We start from the raw sequence: 21,765 nt of genomic DNA on the forward strand, positions 1-21,765 counted from the left end.
GCCCTACCTGCGTCCAGGGCAGACGTGGGGCTGTAGGAGGTCGGGGTGTAGGAAGGCAGGGTGGAGACAGAGGCCGCGGGCAGAGCGCTGGCGGCCGGCAGACAGGTGTCGTTCTCCGTGCAGCTCAGGGCCAGGGTGCTGACTGGCTGTCCTGCGTTAGCGGTGGCCGCCTGCTGCAGGGGCTGTGCTTGGCCGTACCCACCGCCGGGCCAGACATGCGTTCCTTTAGTCCCTGAGGGCAAACAAAACCTCTCTGCAAAGCCACCCCTCTGCCCCCAACCTCCCCCCTCCCAGCAGTGGGAATCCCGGCCCCCCGTAGCCGTGGCAACGGGCTCTCCCGCTGCCTAGAACCAGCATGGTCCCAGGTGCTACTGGCCTTGAACTTCCTGGAAGTCTCAGCTGCAGCTGGAGGCCAGGGCCCCGGCCTCTCCCACCCCTCAAGTCCAAGTCCTCAGCAGAACCCCCCTCCTTCCAGATCTCCTTCCAGTTCCGCCTCTCTGCTTCTCCATCCTTCTCTCCCTCTCTCTCCTACACGGGCCCGGCCCTAGTTGAGACTTCGGCGCATATTTGAGAAGGCAGCCCTGACGGTCACACGACCCCTGGACCTCCTACGAATTGGGCAAGTTTAAAATGTGGCTCCACGGCGGGCCCCTTACAGAGGCCCACCTGGCTGGCACGGCACGGCCGAGGCCGGGAGCCGACGCTGGCTGGCAGCGGGCAGGGGATCCTGTTTGTTCTCGTAGCTGCCGGCATCCGTCGCTGGTTCGCGGCTGTAACCGTCCTGCGAGGGGGTTACCCCGGAGAGACACGGAGCAGGGAGAGGGCCCCTCAGGGCAGGGGCAAGGCGTGCCCTCGCCGGCCCCGCACGCGGCTCGGCTCACGTTCACAGTTCCTGAGCTCCGACTCTGACAGGCCGGTTCAGGAGCTGGGGACGCAGTGACCAGCGAGCTGGACGTGGCCGCTCTCGTGGAAATGTTGACATGTGAGGGCAGAAGCGCTGTGGGCAATGCCCAGCCTGAGACAGCTCGCACGGGAGCAGCGCAGGGAGGGTGGTACGTGAGGACGTGGGGACAGGGTTCCCCGCAGGGTCAGGACACAGAGGCCCCCACGTGGAGCCAGCTGGTGGGCTTGCAGAAGACGGAGGCGGTCAGAGCAGGGGACTAGGGGCTGGGGTGACAGCTGGGGCCAGGGACTCGGGGAGGGTCCGGGTGACGTGCAAAGGAGCCTTCGGGTCGTCACGTGGAACAGGACCACAGGCAGGTGAGCGTGAAAGCAGGGGTCAGGAGTGGGCCCTGGGGACAGGCAGGAGCTCGGGGGACGGGCTGCGGGGAGACGCCTCAGAGGCCTTGGGGAAGCAAAGGCAAGGGAAAGAGGAAGAGGGCGGAGCCGAACAGAGCGAGCTCTGCCAGCGGGGCGGCCCGTGGTGCCGTTTGCTGGAGTTAGAGGGGACGAGCGGTGGGCGGCAGAGGCCCGGGGGTCTGGACCACGTCCGGCACGGGACGTGCTGGAAGTTCCGAGCGGCTGGATCTCCAGGCCCAGAGAAGGGGTCGGGAAGATGGCGGCAGCAGCACCAGAAGTGCCAGATGAGCTCACGCTCGTCCCCGGCTCCCGGTCACAGGCAGGGACAGGAGCGCGGGGAAGGGACGTCTGTACGCCCGTCTGTCTGCTAGCGCGGGCCACCCGCTGCACGCTCCCACTCAACGCTACCCGCGGCTTCAAAGGTGAGGTGCCAGTGAGAGAGAGGCCGGGCTGGTACCTGGTGGGAGGGAGCGGCGCTGGGCGCTGGGGCAGGCTCCGGGGGCCAGCTGGTGCAGGGCTGGTACCCGCCACACCCCGCCACGCTGACAGGCCCGGGGGGCTGGGCGGCCGCGGGAAACGTCGGGGTCGCAGCAGGTCCCGGGGCGAGGCTGGCTCCGGTGGCGGGGAGGGGAAAAGCCGTCGGAGGCTGGGCGCTGGAACCACAGATAAACACAGGAGCCGGCTGCATCACGGAGTTCTGGGAACGCCCTCGTGGAAGCTCGTAAGTTCCGTCGGACCCTGAACGTCGGCTGCTCGGGATGCCGACGGTAACTCTGTACTTTCTCTACCTACTAGCCTTTGTTAAGACCTTGCTAAGAGAGCAGGCTTGGTTTTAAGCACTTTTCACGAATTAACACAATGTCATTAACACCTCTGTGCGTTGGGGACCCTCCTTGCCCCCGTTTTACAGGTGAGGAAAACCGAGGCACCGTAAGTGACAAAGTCAGGGCCTGAGCCCACTGGTTGACTTCTCGGCTCATCTGTGCGGGCAGCAAGCTTTATCTGGACATCGACATTCTTCTGACAAAGCTAGACTTGAATGGTATTTTGTAACCAAGGAGCCGATGGGTCCCCCGATTATTGAGATACGGAAAACCAGGTAACACGAAACTAAAAACTCTTAGTCACGAGAATGAGTTTCACTGCCAGCTTGCTCTGCAGGAAGCACAGCACTGAGGCCTTTGTCCACCTCACTCTCCCCTTACTGCCATTGAGAAGGCGCCACTGTGACCACCTGTCCCGTTTCTGAATGAGGAACCTCTGAGGACCAGTGACACAGGTCAAGTGCTTGACCCAGACCCAGATCTCTGTGACCCAAGCGCCCCCATCTGCTAAATATCATCCTCAAAGGTAACAGTCCGTTTGTCTGAGAGGAGCAGCATCAGAGGTTTTAGCCAACACCAGTATGGATCACAGAAGGAAGTTGCCGCAAAGCCAGCCGGAATGAGGCAAGGTGCATGTGTGTGTGTGCTCCAGGGCAGGGGGTCCCAAGGACAAAGGCACCGCGGCCAGCACTGCTCGAGCCCCTGGTACTTCCGCACACATTCTGGACCAGAGCCAGGCATGCGGTGACGGCTCCTGTCCCTCTAAGTGGCTTGCTGCCCAGCTGGGACGACACACGGAGTGCCCTCCAGGCCGAGCAGAATGCTGAGCGTCAACCACTCAGAGTAAAGTGCAAAGGTTCCTCGCGGGAGCTGGGGGCCGGCGGAGCCCGGTGCGTCACCCCCACCAGGCACCCGCCCCCTCCTCGCTGGCATCCTGGCAGCCAGAGGGGTCCTCTCACAGCGCCCCCCCGCATCCCCTCCTGTCAGATGTCACCTCCTCCAACAAGCCCTCCCCGAGTCAGTCTAGGACAGTGGCAGTACTCTGTCCCCTCGCCCTGCTGGGGTTTTCTTCCCAGTACCACCCGATCGTCTCTGTCCCTCCCCCGCAGGAACAGCAGCATGTCCCAAGGTCTCTCCCAGCACAGCAACAACATCGGACACATAGGAGGTGCTCAGTAGATACAGACGCGGAGCGTGAGCTTACAGGCGTCCCCCGGGGCACGTGTGTGGGAAACAGGCAGGTGGGGGCGGCCCCTGCGGCTCCCACCTACAGCACGCTTCTAGATTCGATTGGAGGCAGTGTCCTGGACCCTCCGGTGCCCCGCGGGCCACTCCCAAGTGCAACGCCACTGTCCAAACAACTCGAAATCCGCAGCTCTACAGCAAAAGTAAAACCCAGCTGGAAGCCAGCCCTCCAAGGTAACCACTTGTTTTCGTCTCTCCCGGGAAAGCAGCAGCACCCTACCCATTAGGAGGAACGTTTCGGTTCAAGTCAGCCACTTGTGAGATTTTTGCTTCTCAGCCTACCGTTTCACAGACTTTCTTGGTCCAAAAGCAGATCAAGTGGATGCCTGACCGGCTCTCTGAATCCCCTCAGTGCCGAGACTTCTTTATCACAGAACGTTTCAAACAAAGAACACGGTGCACGCCGCTGAGGTGTAATAAGCCTTGCTATTTTGCCACATTTGCTTCCAAGTTTCTTTCAACAGCGAGAACTCAATCCCCTCCATCAGACCCCCTCCCCTCCCTGCCGGGACTGGCCATGATCTTTGTGCTCTTGCCACATTCGAATTGAGTCTTCATACAGCACTGTCGCTTTCCAATGTTATGCTGTGTGTAAAGCTACGTCCTCATTACTCATGTGACCCTGCAACCTGCCTCCCCCCCAACCCCCCCCCCCAGGCCGTCTGGAAGGAACCCGGATGGAGACAAACACCTGTGCTTCCTTCTTTTCTTTTTTTAATTTTTTTTATAAAATGTTTTATTTATTTTTGACAGAGAGAGAGACAGAGCATGAGCAGGGGAGGGGCAGAGAGAGAGGGAGACCCAGAATCTGAAGCAGGCTCCAGGCTCCGAGCTGTTGGCACAGAGCCCGATGCGGGGCTCGAACCCGGGAATGGTGAGATCATGACCTGAGCCGAAGTCGGACGCTTAACCGACTGAGCCACCCAGGCGCCCCAAATGTAGTTTAATTTTAATTAATTCGGGGTTTGAGAGCCACACGTGGCTAGTGGCTACCATGGTGGAAGGCACAGATACAGAACATCTCCTTCATCACGGAAACTCTGATGGGGCAATGCTGCATTAGAAGGCCCCGCCTAGGGGCGCCTGGGGGGCTCAGTGAGTTGAGTGTTCAATTTTAGCTCAGATCATGATCTTGCGGCTCATGGGTTCGAGCCCCACGTCGGGCTCTGTGCTGATAGCATGGAGCCTGTTTGGGATTCTCTGTCTCACTCTCTCCACCCCTCCCCCGCTTGCACTCTTTCTCAAAAAAAAATAGACACTAAAAAAATGTTTAAAAAAAGAAGGTCCCACACATCACAAACGCACACACCTTTACTAAGCACACAGGCATCTCTGTCCCCACCTGCTTTTGTGACTAACCCGGTTCAGGCCCTGGGGAGACCGTTCTCCCCACCTCTTGCTCTATGACGTGAAAGGAAAATATGGCCTACACACACACACAACAGAATATGATCCAGTCTCCGCAAGGAAGGACGTCCTGCCACCTGCCACCATGTGGACAGACCGTGAGGACACTGTGCACAGTGACAGAAGCCAGACACAGAAGGACATGTCCTGCATGACCCCACTCACAGGAAGTTCCTAGAGGAGTCCTGTCCACAGAGACAGACAGTAGACGGTGGGAGCCCCTGGGGTGGGGGGCAGCAGGGGGCAGGGAGAGTCAGCGCTTCGTGGAAACAGAGTCCCGGTTTGGGGAGATGGAAAGTTCTGGAGCCGGGTGGTGGGGGTGGCTGCACGACAGTGTGTGTGTGCCTGACGCCTCTGAGCTGTGCACTCAGAGATGGTGAGTTTTATGTTGTATTTATCTCGCTACAACAGTAAGAAAAAACAAAGTCATGAGCACTAGCAGTCATTCCCCATCTCAACCCACATGTTTTCCTAACGTTAATAAAATTTTTTAATATTTTAAGAAACTTTTTAGAAACACATGAAAAATTACGTTGCTTTCTCCACGTTTTACACTCACTCAGCATCTCTGGTGAAAATACACCTGTTTTGTACCCTTGGGCTTTACCCACACCTCCTGGTTAGATCCTTACCTCAGCCTTTCTCCATTGGGGTTCCAGCAGAAATGAAGGCCTCACGCCCCCGGGCACCCGTGTGGGTAAGAATGCACACCCCTCTGAGGATCCGTCCCTGCGGGGACTCAGGCTTTGGACGCCACCACGTCATGTGCTCTGCAGTCCAGAGGCAGAAGCCTGACGGGAAAGGGGCCGTGTTCCTTTGTCACGGCTGCCGTTACAGAGGGCCACCGACACAGTGGCTCAAACACCAGATGTTCATTGTCCCACAATTTTACAGGCTGGAGGTCCAAGACGAAGGAGTTGGCAGGTTTGGTTCCTTCCGAGGTATCTCTCCCGAGCGTGCAGACACCGTCTTTTCCCCCGTCCTCACACAGTCGTCCCTCCGTGGGTGTCTGTGTCCTCGCCTCCTCTTACAAGGACAGCAGTCAGACCGGATCAGGGCCCACGTTTGCGACCGCATTTTGACCCCTTTAAGGACCCTCATCTCCAAATACAGTCACATCTGAGTGGGATCTTGGGGTTTAGGACTTCAAGAGATAAATTTTAGGGGGACACAAGTCAGCCCATCCATGACAGCTGCTTCAGGGCATTTCTGTAACAAAACTCGAAAGGACATGAAAATCTTGATTACTGCAAACATCATTCATGCTGAAACTGAGGCACCTAAGAGAAATTTCACAGAATATAGAATCATTTCTGAATTAGTATGTCTTCATCTTATTTAAGACATCCAGGCAGCACTAGCCCATCAACAGCATGCCGGCACGCGCAAGAAGAAATAAACTCAGTCATCTCTGGTGTTCTGCCAGCCACAAAACCCTTAGCCTCTTTGTTGTTGTTGCTAGAAAGGTATGTTTGTCAGGGTAGGTAGGATCAACATACCGTATGTAACTTTTTGCCAGCTTGGTTTGTAACGTTGCAATATTGAGACATCTGGCGTGCAGGCTTCCGTTCACGCTCTCCTCCTGGGGCCTCCCAAACTTCAAGGCTGATTACCTACTTGTCTGAATACATCACAGCTCACCTACCTATCTTCCCGTTGGTAGATATTTATATTACGTGTTAGTTACGTGTCGCTGAGTCAAAAATTATCCCGGTGATGTGGTTTCAAACAGTAATATCTGTCTTCACGGTGTCTGTGGGCCAGGAATTCGGGACTGGCGTGGCTGGGCTCCAGCTCACCGACCTTAGGAGGTTGCCAACTAGACGCTGGCCGGGACGGCATCACTGAAGGCGTGGCCGGGGCAGCGGGCTGTGCGTCTGGGATGTTCCCTCACACGGTTGGCAGTTCAGTGCTGGCTGTTTGCGAGAGGCCTTGGATCGTCCCGTGCGGGCCTTCCCAGCACTGTGTTCTTACAACGTGGCTACTGGCTTCCGCCAGAGAGAAAACCGAGACGCCAGGGGTGGGGGCGCCCAGGCCGAAACTGGACTTGTCATGGCCCAGCCTCAGAAGTCGATCACACGGCCGAACTCTTGCCACACTCCGTTGGTTAGAAGTGAATCACCGCATTTGGGGCGCCTGGGTGGCGCAGTCGGTTAAGCATCCGACTTCAGTCAGGTCATGATCTCGCGGTCCGTGAGTTCGAGCCCCGCGTCGGGCTCTGGGCTGATGGCTCAGAGCCTGGAGCCTGTTTCCGATTCTGTGTCTCCCTCTCTCTCTGCCCCTCCCCTGTTCATGCTCTGTCTCTCTCTGTCCCCAAAATAAATAAACGTTGAAAAAAAAAATTAAAAAAAAAAAAGAAGTGAATCACCGCATTTGGGGCGCCTGGGTGGCGCAGTCGGTTAAGCGTCCGACTTCAGCCAGGTCATGATCTCGCGGTCCGTGAGTTCGAGCCCCGCGTCGGGCTCTGGGCTGATGGCTCAGAGCCTGGAGCCTGTTTCCGATTCTGTGTCTCCCTCTCTCTCTGCCCCTCCCCTGTTCATGCTCTGTCTCTCTCTGTCCCAAAAATAAATAAACGTTGAAAAAAAAAAATTAAAAAAAAAAAAGAAGTGAATCACCGCATCTAACCCACACTCCGGGGCAGAGGGTCAGGCCCTGACTTTTGACGGGAGGAGCATCAGAGAGTTCACGGGCATCTCTTTAAACCACCAAACGTTATTTCCAACATCTCTGTGCTAAAGCAATGCTGCAAGGTATGTTCCACGGACCTTCTCCATGTGTCTTCTTGTGCCGGCTTCCTGTCCAGCCCGGGTCCCACACCACCTGCCCCCAAGCCCAGCCTACAGAATGGAGCCAGGATGGCTGCCCCAGACCCACCCATGTCCTTGCTTAACTGTAATGACTTCGTTAGAGGCCCTACCTCCAAATACACTCGCATGGGGGGCTGGGCTTCATGAGTTGGGCGGGGGTGGGGGGTGGGCACAGTTCAGCCTATAGCACCACCTGAGCATCCTAAAACAGGACAAATCTCGTGATGAGATTTTCTTGGTGACTCCTAATTGCTTACTGCATAAAACCCAGATTCTGCCTCACATCTGAGAGCCCTGAGCTCACCGTCCAGCCTCCTGTCACCCCACACATCCTCTGTCCCTCGGGACACAGGACAGTTTTCCTGTCAGCCCCTGTGCGCCTCTCCCATTTCGTTGTCCACACCTGGCCCTTCTCTCGGCCTGGTGGGCTGCATCCGAGCCCTACCCACCCAAATCCCAGTCACCCTTCCCTGCAAGGCCTCTTCTGGCCTTGGGAGAGGCCGGGGTCGGGGGGGCGGCGGGGGGGTTCCCACTGATGGCCGGGCGGCTGGCACACCCACCCTTCTTCCTTCAGGGCTCTACAAACACTTAAAGTGGGGCTGTGCAGAGCAGTCAAGGGTAGTAAATGTTTGGTGACAAATATCAAAGTGCTGGCTGTGACCCAGAAAGGGAACACTAGGCCCGCCTTATCCTGAACAACCCCACGACACCATGAGGACACCTGTTGGTGTTTATGGTCTGAGAGGATGGAATGCCACCTTGCTTTTATGTAGCTAAGCGAGCCCCACAAAGAAGTGGGAGCGTGGGGTGCCCCGTCGGACTCAGGGAGGGCACACGCATCTCACACCCACTCTCAGGAGAGACCCGGCAGAGCCCAGGCGGAGAGCTATAGGGAGAAAGGAGAGGGTTTTAAGCAAGGTTTGACAAGCGACAGCCACATCTGCCCACTGCCTGCTTCTGTGTGGCCCACAGCAGAGTGGTTTTCCCGTTTTTAAATGGCTGGAGAAAGTGAAAGGAGTGGCGTTTCATGACACGTAACAATCATGTGAAATTCACATTTGAGTCAAAACCTGAAGTTCCAATGGCACACGGCCGCACCCACTTGTTCGCGTCCTGTCCTGCAGTGGCTAGAGACCAGCAGCTGCCACGGACACAGTGCAGCCTGGAACGGGGACTGACTCTTTGCGTCCCAGAATTCGGATGTGGAAACCCCACCCCTCCGTGCGACAGCGTGAGAGGCAGGGCCTTTGGAGGATTCAGATTAGATGGCGTCATGAGGTTGGAGCCCTCGTGAGTGCCCTGGAGTCACAGGGGAGATGGCTTCCCTGTCCCCACGTCCTCCGTGCAAGGGCCTTGTGGCCTCAGACGCCCAGCCTCCACAAGCGGGGGATGTGGTCCCACTGCTTACAGGCGCCACCCTTCCCCCTCCACGGTGCTTTGTTACCGCAGCCTGAACCCAGATACACGGAAAGCTGGAAGTATTTACTCTCTGGCCATTTACTCAAAAGGTTTGCCGCTTCCTGGCTTAAAACAGCAATTGCTTGGGGCACCGGGGTGGCTCAGTCGGAGAAGCGGAGAAGCGTATGACTTCAGCTCGCGTCACGATCTCGTACCTTTTGAGTTCGAGCCCCGCATCGGGCTCTGTGCGGACAGCTCAGGGCCTGGAGCCTGCTGCAGATTCTGGGTCTCTGCCTCGCTCTCTGCCTCTCCCCCCACTTGTGCTGTCTCTCTCTCTCTCTTTCAAAAATAAACATTCAAAACAAAATTTTTTTTAAAGAGCATATTTTTTTTTTTAATTTTTTTTTTCAAATTTTATTTATTTTTGGGACAGAGAGAGACAGAGCATGAACGGGGGAGGGGCAGAGAGAGAGGGAGACACAGAATCGGAAACAGGCTCCAGGCTCTGAGCCGTCAGCCCAGAGCCCGACGCGGGGCTCGAACTCACGGACCGCGAGATCGTGACCTGGCTGAAGTCGGACGCTTAACCGACTGCGCCACCCAGGCGCCCCAAAACAAAATTTTTTTTAAAACAGCAATCGCTTATTTCACTTGTGACTGCGTAGGCTGGGCCGCCTTGCATCTGAGGTCAGCGGCAAGCAGGCAGGCTACTCCTAGAGGGCGGCTGGCTATCGGATGGACACTGTGGCTCCTCCACCTCCAGGGCCAGCCTTGGGTCCTTCATGCGGCAGCGTTCCCGAGGTGGCAGGGACCTGGGCAAAGGTTCTAGAGGCCAAAGTCCAAGACCGAGGTGCTGGCAGGTTCCATGTCTGGTGAGGGACGGTGTGCTGGGTCACGCCACACACTGCCATCCTCTTACTGTGTCCTCACGTGGAGGGCGGGGCGAGGGCACTCATCCCATTCATGGGGGCTGCACCCTCATGACCTAACCCCTCCCCAGAGGCCCCACCTCCTAATACCATCACCCTGGGAAGTAGGTTTCAGTTCGGAATTTGGGGGGGGGGGGGGTCAACTACGGCTGTATCACTCCCACTGCTGTCTGCTAACAAGACAAGGCACAAGGAAGCCCAGGTTCAAGGGCCAGGGAGCCCAACGTCATTTCTAGATGGGACGAGCTGCCAGGTCATGGTGGACAAGTGAGGACGTGAGAAGGAATGAAGGACAGGGACATTTGGCAGCCAAGCTGCCACACTTAGGAGACCAGTGAGCAGGAACACAGCTCACGGGAAAGAACCTCCACAGGCCCGGCCCGTAGGGAAGCCGAAATCCAGAGGAAGGGCCCTCCCCTGGGGTGATGCCACCCCTAGGGAAGGTGGAGTGATGCTGGGGACACCTGAGGTTGTCACGACCGGGGGTGCTCTTGGCACGAAGTGAGATGCCAGGGAGGCTGCTCCACACCCCACAGTGCCCACCCCAGAGTGACCACCCCGATGTCAAAAGCGCTGCTGGTAAATTCAGACCCGCAAAAACGGGTGAGGACACCACAGCTTGGGGGCTGGCGACTGGCCTAGCACTTGGGCAGAAAAGCAACCAACGGGGCAGCAGAGACTTGCCTCTCCCACCCAGACCCTTGCCACGGGTCCAAAGGAAGAGCACCCCACACTCCTCAGGCTCCCCTTCATGGAAGGCCTTTGGTCATCTCATCCTCTCCCAAGTTCTAACAGCTTTTTTTCTGGCTCCTTTTAAGAAGCCGGCGAAGCTGGGACTTCCTCCCCTGTGGTTCTTTGGAAATGCCATTGTGCCTGCGATCCCCTGGGCTTCACAGGCCCCAGTTAAGAGTCCCTGCTGGGACGGGTGCACCAAAAAGCAGTCGTCGGGGTGAAGTGGCAAATTTTACGTGGACCTGTGTGATGTGGCATGTCCCCCTGTCTCGGGAATTGTTTTTTTTTTCTCTTTTTTCTGCCACGTGTGTGTGTGGTATTTTTTTTAATTTATTATTTTTTTAATTTACATCCAAGTTAGTTAGCATATAGTACAACAATGATTTCAGGAGTAAATCCCTTAATGTCCCTTATCCATTTAACCCATCCCCCCCTCCCATAACCCCTCCTGTTTGTTTTTCATATTTAAGAGTCTCTTATGTTTTGTCCCCTTCCCTGTTTTTATATTATTTTTGTTTCCCTTCCCTTATGTTCATCTGTTTTGTCTCTTAAAGTCCTCATATGAGTGAAGTCATGTGAATTCTGTCTTTCTCTGACTAATTTCACTTGGCATAATACCCTCCAGTTCCATCCACATAGTTGCAAATGGCAAAATTTCATTCTTTTGATTGCCGAGTAATACTCCATTGTATATATATACCACATCTTCTTTATCCATTCATCCATCGATGGACATCTGGGCTCTTTCCATACTTTGGCTCTTGTCGATAGTGCTGCTATAAACACAGGGGTGCACGTGTCCCTTCAAAACAGCACACCCGTATCCCTTGGATAAATGCCTAGTAGTGCAATTGGTGGGTCATAGAGTAGTTCTATTTTTAGTTTTTTGAGGAACCTCCATACTGTTTTCTAGAGTGGCTGCACCAGCTTGCATTCCCACCAGCAATGCAAAAGAGATCCTCTCTCTCCGCATCCTCGCCAGCATCTGTCGTTGCCTGAGTTGTTACTGTTAGCCATTCTGACAGGTGTGAGGGGGTATCTCATGGTGGTTTTGATTTGTATTTCCCTGATGATGAGTGATGTTGAGCATTTTTTCAGGTGTCGGTTGGCCATCTGGAGGTCTTCTTTGGAGAAGTGTCTATTCATGTCTTTTGCCCCTTTCTTCACTGGACTATTTGTTTTCTGGGTGCTGAGCTTGATAACTTTTTTACAGATTTTGGATACCAACCCTTTATCTGACGTGTCATCTGCAAATATCTTCTCCCATTCTGTCGGTTGCCTTTTAGTTTTGCCGATTGTTTCCTTCGCTGTGCAGAAGCTTTTTATTTTGATGAGGTCCCAGTAGTTCATTTTTGCTTTGGTTTCCCTTGCCTCCGGAGACGTGCTGAGTAAGAAGTTGCTGCGGCCAAGATCAAAGAGGTTTTTGCCTGCTTTCTCCTCAGATTTTGATGGCTTCCTGTCCTACGCTTAGGTCTTTCATCCATGTCGAGTTTGTTTTTGTGTCTGGTGTGAGAAAGCGGTCCAGGTTCGTTCTTCTGCCTGTCGCTGTCCGGTTTTCCCAGCACCACTTGCTGAAGAGACTGTCTTCCTTCCTGGGATCTTCTTTCCTGCTTTGTCAAAGATGAGGTGGCCACACGTTTGTGGGCCTGTCTTGTGAACCGTACCAGGTTCTTTTTGCCGTGGCATGGACCTCTCTGCGTCCTCACTCAGGCACCTCCATAGACTGAAATCCTACAAGCACAAATGAGACATTCCCTTCAAGCAAGATGGCAGAGAAGAGAGGCCGAGGCTTCTGCATGAGGACTGGGTTGGAGTCAGACAGGTTTCAAGATTAGGAACTAGGAGGAGAGCCACAGCCCAGGGGGACGGGCATGGCACCAGAGCCAGACCACCCGACTTCCAGTCCCGGCTCTGCTCACTGGGGCCTGGAGCAAGTCACTTACTCTCTCCTACCCTTGGTTTACTAGCCTGTAAAATGGGAACACGCACCTCTTGAGATGGCGGGACAATTAAATAGGAGCTCATGTGCTATAGCACCTGGCACAGTCAGGGGCATAAAATGCATTCTGGGGTTGCCAGATCGGATTTTAACAAGACTAGAAATCAGGATTTTTGCAAAGTCTCCCAATTTTTATTTATTTCTATTTTTTTTAAAGTTTTTATTTATTTAAGAAATCTCTACACCCAATGTGGGGCTCAAGCTCATGACCAGATCAAAAGTCACATGTTTCTCTGACTGAGCCAGCCAGGTGCCCCAAAGTCTCCCAATTTTTAAATACAACCAGGGCACCTGGCTGGCTCAGTCAGTTAAATGGCTGACTCTTGATTTTGGCTCAGGTCATGATCTCCCAGTTTGTGAGTTTGAGCCCCACACTGGGTTCCGCGCTGTTTGGGATTCCCCGCTCATGCTCGCTCGCTCGCTCTCTGTCAACAAATAAATAAACCTAAAAAAAAATAAAGAGAATGAACGCTAGCAACCAATTCAAAGAAAGCAAGCAACGGGTCCACCGCTCGGGTGGAAGAAAGCAGGCGTGAGAACAAACATGGTGCACAGGCTGCCACTTTTCAACCCCCGGTGGAGACCAAGGATTGGGAGTGGTGGTTGAGGAACAGGGACAAGAAGCCACAAATCTGCTCTTGGTGAAGCCTCTCCTCAAGCCAGGACAATAAACTCTGTGCCGCTTCAGCTGGACGTCACCTGTCGTTCGAAGGGAGGGCGTGTCACTGCACTACACGGCTGAGGGCCACTGTCCCCACCACGAGGACGCCGTAACAAGGGCCTGGTTGGTGCCATCTGCCCAGGAGGGAGAAGAGCAGGGGCTGGAAGCTGGGGGGCGAAGCGCTGGGCACCTGCTGGCACAGGAGAAGCAGTAAGTCCCGGCTGGCATCCTCGTCTGGGTCATATCTCCTTGTGGTTTTCGGTCTAAATGTTTGTTTTGGAGAGTCGGGATTTTTTTGAGATCATCCAGGTGAGATTTTAGAATGCAAGCCTGGCCAGACTCGTTGATACCATTTTGCCCAGTCACCTAACGGAAGGGGACACCGAGGGCTGGGGATGTAACGGATCTGTCTGAGGAGGCCAGGTTCCCTGAGCCAGGGCTCTCTCCTGTGGGACACGCTCTTGCTTGCTCCTGAAAGGCCAACCGTAAAAGACACACGGGACCTGGAGCGCAGACCTCGCTTCAGGTTCAGAAGGGTGATCTGAGGAACCTACAGCAGGTAACGAAGGGTCGTTCTGAGGTTGTTGTAAGAGTGATCTGTTACACACCACTTTCAATGGGTCATACTCAGTGGGAACACACACACACACACACACACACACAACCAGAAACATGCAGAATCTGAGGGAAAAAATCAAGTGGAATAAAAGATTTTCCTGCAGTCACAGTGCTGAGAACCTTCACTCAGTACCCTCCTTTTAAATCCTCCCAGAACATAAGGTCTTTACCTATTTGTCGCCCCCCCTCCTACCACGCCCCCAAGTGGCAAAAACTAAGCCCGACTGAGATTAAATCCGAGGGCCAAGCAGCTGGAACTCTCAACGTCAAAGATCAACCATCCTGTAGTGCCACGGAGAGAAAACTGGGCTCCGGCACCCTGACCTGGGTGCAGTTCTCCACGTGCATCTGTGACTTCTCGCGGGGTTGGATAACATTCAGAGTGAGACGGTGCATCGTGAACTCCGACACCCAACGCTGGCTGATATAGTCATGAAAGACATTCATCAGGAAGGACATTTCCAAGTCTGTTTTATTGTCGGTAAGATCACACTCAATTACTTTACGCGTACACACATGCGTGAACAGGGATGATTTCATTTGGCACCTCGGTTCGCGAGGTTTTTATGTTCAAAACATGTAACACATTGTATACGTTCATACCCATAACAATTCTGATTTTTTTTTTAAGATTTTGTATCTTCTTAACTTTTTAAAAGTTTATTTAAGTAACTTCCACACCCAACACGGGGCTTGAACTCAAGACCTGGAGATTAAGAGTTGCATGCTCTACTGAATGAGCCTGCCAGGTGCCCTACGTTTCTGATTTTTTAGCAGATTTTTTTTTTTTTTAATTATGAAAGCCTTATGCGCCTTCTCGATGTGAAATGTCCGTTTCAGATCCAGATACCCCCGGAAAACATCTCAACGTCCTGGAAAGGGGTTTCATAAGCTAAATCCTTGGGCTCTTGAGAAGATGAGAGGATTTATTTCATTCCCCAACCCCCAACCTCTTTAAACTGTGGTCAAGAGTCTCCAGCTCCAAATCAGGGCCAGCGTGGCTCCTGAAGGCAGGGCCACTGGGCTGCTCAACGTTCCTGAGGCAGGGACTCCAGGGACCGGTGACAGGAGCTTCCCCAGCCTCCAGGGTGAGCTGGATTCTGTGCCTGGCAGTGCAGCTCCTGGAATTCTCTTCCATCCCTTCTGCAAAGGAACATAGTCCCCACATGGAGGGTGGCTATGTGGTTAGCTCTTCAGTCAGGTGCTCAAGAATGCCATCTTGACGATCCTCTGCTGGGTCCTCCCAGAAGCAGTGCAAGTGAAACAAAGTCCAACCAGGGTTCAGGTGGCCACACCATTCTACTGCTGGGAGCCACAATGATGAAAGGCCAATGTTTGGGGACTGGCGAGGGGTCATCTGTGGCTCCAGCCTTCTCTTGCTGTGGAAGAACCTGCACGGCCACGTCTACACTGGTCTGACACACGCGCCTCGTGTCAACAGGGGGAGGCAGGACTAGACAGTCAATCTGACGTTCTCCTGAGCAAGTACAACATCCATCCACCTACCAACCCTGGATTCAAGCAATGTCTCAATGACATTTACGTTGAGAAGAAGCCACTGGCTTCTTAAAAACATTCACTGTGAGGCTCTTAGATGTGATGGCTCATTTTGCTTCCAGAGAGCAAAACTCAGCGAGGAGTTAACCTGTCACCAGAACGGACTTTCCAAAATACAAAATGCTACAGAATCAAAGCAGAACAATTCTCGATTCTTAGTAAACAAATAAGTGACCCGGGATATGCTAATTTACAAAAGCATATGGACAGTGAGTGCCACAAACGCAGTTTACCTTTGGGGGGGAAAATGCCCATAGCAAAACACCTACCCCCCCAAAAAAAATCCCATTTCCCAAAGTATTTACAAATGAAGTTTCCAGCTAAAAGATATCCAGCAACCTTAAAATGATCATATAACACAAGTATCGTCAGAAAAAGAGAAGGCGGAGAAATTCAGTTCCCCGCTGGTGGCAGACACGCTAGTAGAAGGGACATAACTAGGGAGCAGTTACCAATCCATTAGACCTTGGGTGGTGCCAAACCTCTTCCTACCAAGATTCTAAAGAATATTCCACAAGTGAACAGCACGCTCCAGATTTACAGTGTCACCGACACAGAAAAGACACGCAAGAAGCGTAAAAGAGGAGGCCTGGGCGGCTCAGTCGGTTGAGCATCTGACTCTTGATTCGGCTCCGGTCACGATCTCGCGGTTCCTGAGTCTGAGCCCCTCATCGGGCTCTGTGCTGACAGTGTGGAGCCTGCGTGGGATTCTCTCTCTCCGTCCCTCTCTCTGTCCCTCCCCTGTTCATGCGCTCTCTCAAAATAAATAAACGTAAAAAAGAAAAAACGATTCTCCCTCCCTCTGCCCCTCCCCTGCACGCGCACGCACTCTCTGAACGACAACAGACGTCCAAGTGCCTCTTTCAGCAGGTCCCTACCGTGTATCTCAGCCTCACCGAGACAGGCCTTTAAAAAGGCGACAGTAACCACATCTGACAGGAAGGTCCACCTGCCGTGCTGTTCCAGGGCCCATCAAGCCCACCTGGGAGTAACCAGAAGGTGCTGCTCAAGTGAAGCCTTTTGTCAGGATTCCTCCAAACTGAGCTGGAGGCCCTCCCCCCCCGCCCCGGGGGGCCCCACTCCCCCAATGTCTAACGCAACCCTGCTTCTGGACACGGTGGCAGGAGTCCCACTGGCCCCTGAGGCAGCGACGCCAGATTCTCCCTGGCAGCCTGTGCCCCCGGGACCCAAGCTCAGGAGACAGGCGGTGGGTCAGGTTCACTCTGGAGCGTGTGGAGACCCACGAGGGGCAGAGGGGCAGACGACGGAGGCAGGCCCGGACATGCACGTGACAGAGACTGCTCTGAATCTGGCTGCAGCCACACCGGACGGAGCAAGGGGCTCCGGAGCGGGCGCGACCTTCCGTCTGCCGGCACTGGGGCTGCCTGCGCGGCTCTCCACGGTCGGCGTGGGCTCCGCTGCCTTTCCCAAGCCACGTGTTGCCTCTGGGAGAGATTTTTGAGAGAAATAGGTTGGGGTGTCGTTATCATCCTGGTGGCACCAGGCCAGACACTCCCTTGGCCTCCACGTTCCGGGGACAGTAGTTTTTTAAGATCTGAAGAATCTGGCCCCACACCACAATCTGACGGGGACCCAAACGAGGGGGACCGGATCCAGGCCAGCGAGCGTAAAGAATGGCAGTAACCTGGTCTCTGCCGGCAGGTCTCGCCACGAGGCTGGGTTCTGCCACCACAATCACTCCGGGGTTCAGCACACCCCAGCGTGGGGCAAAGGCACGGCCTGGGAGCCAGGCACCCTGCATCCCTAGCTGGACCCCACCGCTTACCACCACGGGGACCCCACACCAGTCAGCGCGCCCGGAGCCTCGTTCTCCTCATCCACAACACAGCCGCCGTAGTAACTACCTCAAAGGATTTCTGCGAGGATCCCCTGAGCTATCAAGCCTGGACTTACAGAATTCAAGAGCTGATAACCAGCATTTTTATCATCACTAACCGGCTTGGATGGGGGCCCACCCATCAAACATGCTGCATTCCAGATGAAGGAATTTGGCCGATTAAAATGCATACCGCAAGCTTCTCTTGGTGAGAAACCAAGCATTACCCCAAATCCAGCAGCTGTCTTATTTAGACTTAACAAGAACGGGAAGGCAGAGGTAGCCGGCGTACTGCACAGGCGGGATGTTCACAAAGCCGCTGAACGAAGAGGGAAATACGACAACGGAGGTGTTGTTACAGCCTGTCCCGTTCCACTGGGATGGACCTCCCGCATACAGCTCGGAGTTCTAGACGTTTCCACCAGCCAAGTGATTTAAAGCCACGCAGAACTTAGCTGGAATTCTTGAACGGCTCGCACTGAAAGCTGCACTCGGGGCTAATGAAAAGCACTGACAAACTCAATTTTCCACATGGGATTAATCCTTCACTGTGGGTCTCCGCGGCTCTAACTCTAACAAAACCTTAGAAGATTTAAAAGACCACATAATATCCAATCAATGGAAATCATCATTATCAACAGGTAACTTAAGTTTTTCGTATACCTTCAAAAGTGAATGTGCGTCCAATTCCTACTGACCACCAATTCCAAAAGTTCAGATCCCAACCCTAAGAACAGACGACATAAGGAATATTCCCACCCGGGGCTATGGTTATCAAGTTTAAAAGGCAAGAAAACTTACTCAAAACTCCTCTAAAAACTGTGGTCTCCACTTTGGCAATTTGTAAAACGGGCTTTGTAAATTCTGTCGTCCAAAAGCTACCGTAAAGTTGGTAGGCACTCCCAATATCTAATTAGTTTATCCATGGCACATTACCTAAGAAATGCATACTCTAAAAGCAGCTGAAGGGTCTAAACAAAAGCCATTTGCCCCAAAAGAAAATGTGTAGTTAACTTAAAGTCATTCAGATAACGGAGGTGGTCTCTTTTCAAGATTTTGTGAGACTGGAATTTCTTTCGTTATGATCCCCATGTTTCAGTTTGTTAAATTTACACTCTTTTTTTAATAATTTATTTTTTTAGGGGCGCCTGGGTGGCGCAGTCGGTTAAGCGTCCGACTTCAGCCAGGTCACGATCTCGCGGTCCGTGAGTTCGAGCCCCGCGTCGGGCTCTGGGCTGATGGCTCAGAGCCTGGAGCCTGTTTCCAATTCTGTGTCTCCCTCTCTCTCTGCCCCTCCCCCGTTCATGCTCTGTCTCTCTCTGTCCCAAAAATAAATAAACGTTGAAAAAAAAAATTTTTTAAAAAATAAATAAATAATTTATTTTTTTAAGCAATCTCTATTTCCAATGGGAGGCTCAACCCTGAGATCAAGAATCATATGCTCCACCCACTGAGCCAGCCAGGCGCCCCTACTCTTTTCTTAAAAATTTTTTTAACGTTTATTTATTTTTGAGACAGAGAGAGACAGAGCATGAACAGGGGAGGGGCAGAGAGAGAGGGAGACACAGAATCGGAAGCAGGCTCCAGGCTCCGGGCCATCAGCCCAGAGCCCGACGCAGGGCTCGAACTCACGGACCGCGAGATCGTGACCTGAGTCGACGTCGGATGCCTAACCGACTGAGCCACCCAGGCGCCCCATCTTTTCTTAAAGAGTAACACATATTTGGGGCACCTGGGTGGCTCCGTTGGTTGAGCATCCGACGTCGGCTCAGGTCACGATCTCACAGTTTGTGGGTTCGAGTCCCGCATCAGGCTCTGGGCTGCCAGCTCGGAGCCTGGAGTCTGCTTGGGATTCTGTGTCTTCCTCTCTCTTTGCCCCTCCCCCACTCACGCTCTGTCTCAAAAACAAATAAACATTTTTTTTTTTTTTTAATTTAAAACATACTCTTGGAGAGACTTCTAAAACAGAGTAACGTGAGGTTCTGTTCGGGGTAGTTTTACATCCTTTCCCGATGTGTGAGCACACGATTACCTAAATCCTCAGAATGCAGACAGAATAGCTCGGCTAACGTGTAAGTTTTTAATTAAAATAAATGACAGAGGGGCGCCTGGGTGGCTCAGTCGGTTAAGCGTCCGACTTCAGCTCAGGTCACGATCTCGCGGTCGGTGAGTTTGAGCCCCGCGCCGGGCTCTGTGCTGACCGCTCAGAGCCTGGAGCCTCTTTCCGATTCTGTGTCTCCCTCTCTCTCTCTGACCCTCTCCCATTCATGCTCTGTCTCTCTCTGTCTCAAAAATAAATAAACGTTAAAAAAAATTTTTTTTTAATAAAAAGTAAAAAAAAAAATAAATGACAAATATCTGCTGAAGCCTGGCAATTACCAATTTTAACCACGTAAATAGCCCATTTCTCCTCTGGAAGGTAATGTCAACAGAAAACGTAACATTCAAGGGATTTCCCACTCGTGACCCAGGGATGCACTGGAGAAAAGAAACAGGAACGAGCGAGGAAGAAAAGAAAGAAGTCGCTGCCCAGCAGGCAGAGGGTGATGCCCTTGCAAAAGCGGGCGCCTCCAGCAGCCTGGGGGGGCCAGTGGAGTCCTGCCCATGGGTGACGGAAGCGAGGAAGGACGGACCGAAATGAGACTCCGCTGCAGGAAACAGCGTGCATCCCCGCGCCGGCAGGACATCCACGACTGGCCACCCCACACCCCACAAGTCGCTCCCAGGGCAGAAGACACGGGGAGCACACCCACCCTCCGCAGCCCTTATTTCCAAGCCCGGCGCTGTTTCCGTGTGATCCCAGAGGAAAGAACGCAGCAGCGTCGCGACGACGGGGTTGGGGGGTCGGCCCTAACCGTCCACCCCTCTGCTTTCAACCAGCCGAAACCGAACCCTGCAGCAAGGCCCCCAGTGCAGCGCACACGGGTCTCTGGGGGGCCTAGGGGGCGGTGTGCACCCTCGCTTCCTCGGGATCTGGGAGAAACTGGCCCAGGAGCTTCAGCAGGCCGAGAGCGGAAGCCGACACAATGAAAAGGATGGGCTGGGGGGTGGGGGGGGTGGGGGAGGGGCAGCCCCGGGTCTCGGGTCTCGGGTCGCGAGTGTCAGGCTGAGGCACGAGACGGCAGAGATGCTCCAAGGAAAGGCCTTGGAGAAGGGCGTGCGGAGCGTACTTGTACACTTGGGGTACAGCACACCCCCACGCGCTTCGACCTGCAGATCCCGCCTTCCCTGGGCTGCTTCCTATCCCTGCCCCCCACCTCTCTCTTGGCTCCTCCCCCCCCAGCCCCCCAATGCGTGGGTGTCTGTACTTTACCAGACCGTAAATACGCAAACACCTACTCCACGGATTTTTTTTAAGGTCTCGGGATCCTCTACCCCCCCCCCTTACTGTTCCCCTCCCCGGGAAGCCCCTCGTCCCCACCCTTCTATTGGGTCTCAGGACTTCCCCCAAGTCTGCCCCCCCTTCCCCCCACCAAATCTCCACCTGACCCAATCAGGCCTCAACCCCCTCGCCAATGTCTCCGCCCCTCCCTCCGGTCACCCCTCCCCCGTCAGGGGTCAGTACCCCCCCAAACCCCAGCCCCCCTGCCCCGCCAGGTGCCCTCCCGGGTCTGTTCGTAAATCAAGTCTCCACGTCCACTCCCGACTCCTCCGCCAAGGTCCCCGCTCCACCCCCTGCCCGGCTCCGCGCCCGCAACGCGCATCAGTTCCCGCCCCCCCGCCCCCTCCCCCGCAGCCCTCAGGACCCTCCCCGGCCTCCGTCCCGGTCCCCGTCCCCAGGGGTCCCCGCGCTCCTGCCCTCCAGCTCTGCCCCTCGCCACTCCCGGACGGGTCCCCTCCCCGCCCTGGCTTCTCTGCCGGCCTCAGGGCCCGCTGCCCTCCCCACGTCAGGCCCGGCGCGGTGTCCGTGCCCCGACTGGCCCGCCGCTCTCCCCAGACAGACACGGGTCCGCGGCTGCGCGGTCATCTCAGCTGGCGCAGGCCTCCCCGCCCGTGTCCCGCCTGGCTGCGGTCGGCGCGCGGCTTCCCCGGGGCCGGGGTCGGGCCGGCGGCGCGAGCGGCGCGGGGGCCCGTTACCTGTACGGAGGGCCGGCGCCGCGCGCGAAACCGGAGCAGTCACTCGCCGCCATCTTCGCGTCTCTGGAGCGCGCGAGCCGCCCCGAGGCGCGAGGGGAGGGGCCGCCGGCGGTGACGTCCCTGGGCCCCGCCCCCAGGCCGCGTGCCGCTCGCGCGCCGCCACGCGCCCCAGGCCCCGCCCCCTCGCGCGAAGCTCGCGCCTCCTCGCTTCCCATTGCGTCCGCGGGCTGTCTCCGCCTCGAGCCCCGCCCCTTCCCGGGGCCCCGCCTTCCCTCCGGCAGCTCAGCTTCCGGGGGACTCTGCCTCGAGCTCCGCCTCTTCCCGGAGCCCTGCCTTCCTTTCAGCCCTTCGGCTTTGGGGGTCCCTGCCTGGCAC

At 54.9% G+C, this 21,765-nt stretch overlaps 1 protein-coding gene across 1 annotated transcript in view; it reads right to left on the reverse strand.

The window, feature by feature from the left end:
- Nucleotides 1-21,469, reverse strand: part of ZFR2 (zinc finger RNA binding protein 2) — a 42,929-nt gene extending 21,460 nt beyond the window's left edge. The window contains exons 1-4 of the mRNA XM_047096893.1: nucleotides 21,391-21,469; nucleotides 1,757-1,952; nucleotides 667-781; nucleotides 8-232 (exon numbers count right to left, since the gene is read on the reverse strand). Coding sequence (XP_046952849.1) covers nucleotides 8-232; nucleotides 667-781; nucleotides 1,757-1,952; nucleotides 21,391-21,443 — 589 coding nt within the window. The 5' untranslated portion in view covers nucleotides 21,444-21,469. The remainder of the gene's footprint in view (nucleotides 1-7; nucleotides 233-666; nucleotides 782-1,756; nucleotides 1,953-21,390) is intronic.
- Between the last annotated feature and the right edge of the window lie 296 nt (nucleotides 21,470-21,765).

The sequence above is a fragment of the Lynx rufus genome, unplaced genomic scaffold (genome assembly GCF_022079265.1).
Source record: "Lynx rufus isolate CCGP_SWC_20201006 ecotype Redwood Valley unplaced genomic scaffold, mLynRuf1.p SCAF_4, whole genome shotgun sequence".
In the NCBI taxonomy this organism is placed as follows: Eukaryota; Metazoa; Chordata; class Mammalia; order Carnivora; family Felidae; genus Lynx; species Lynx rufus.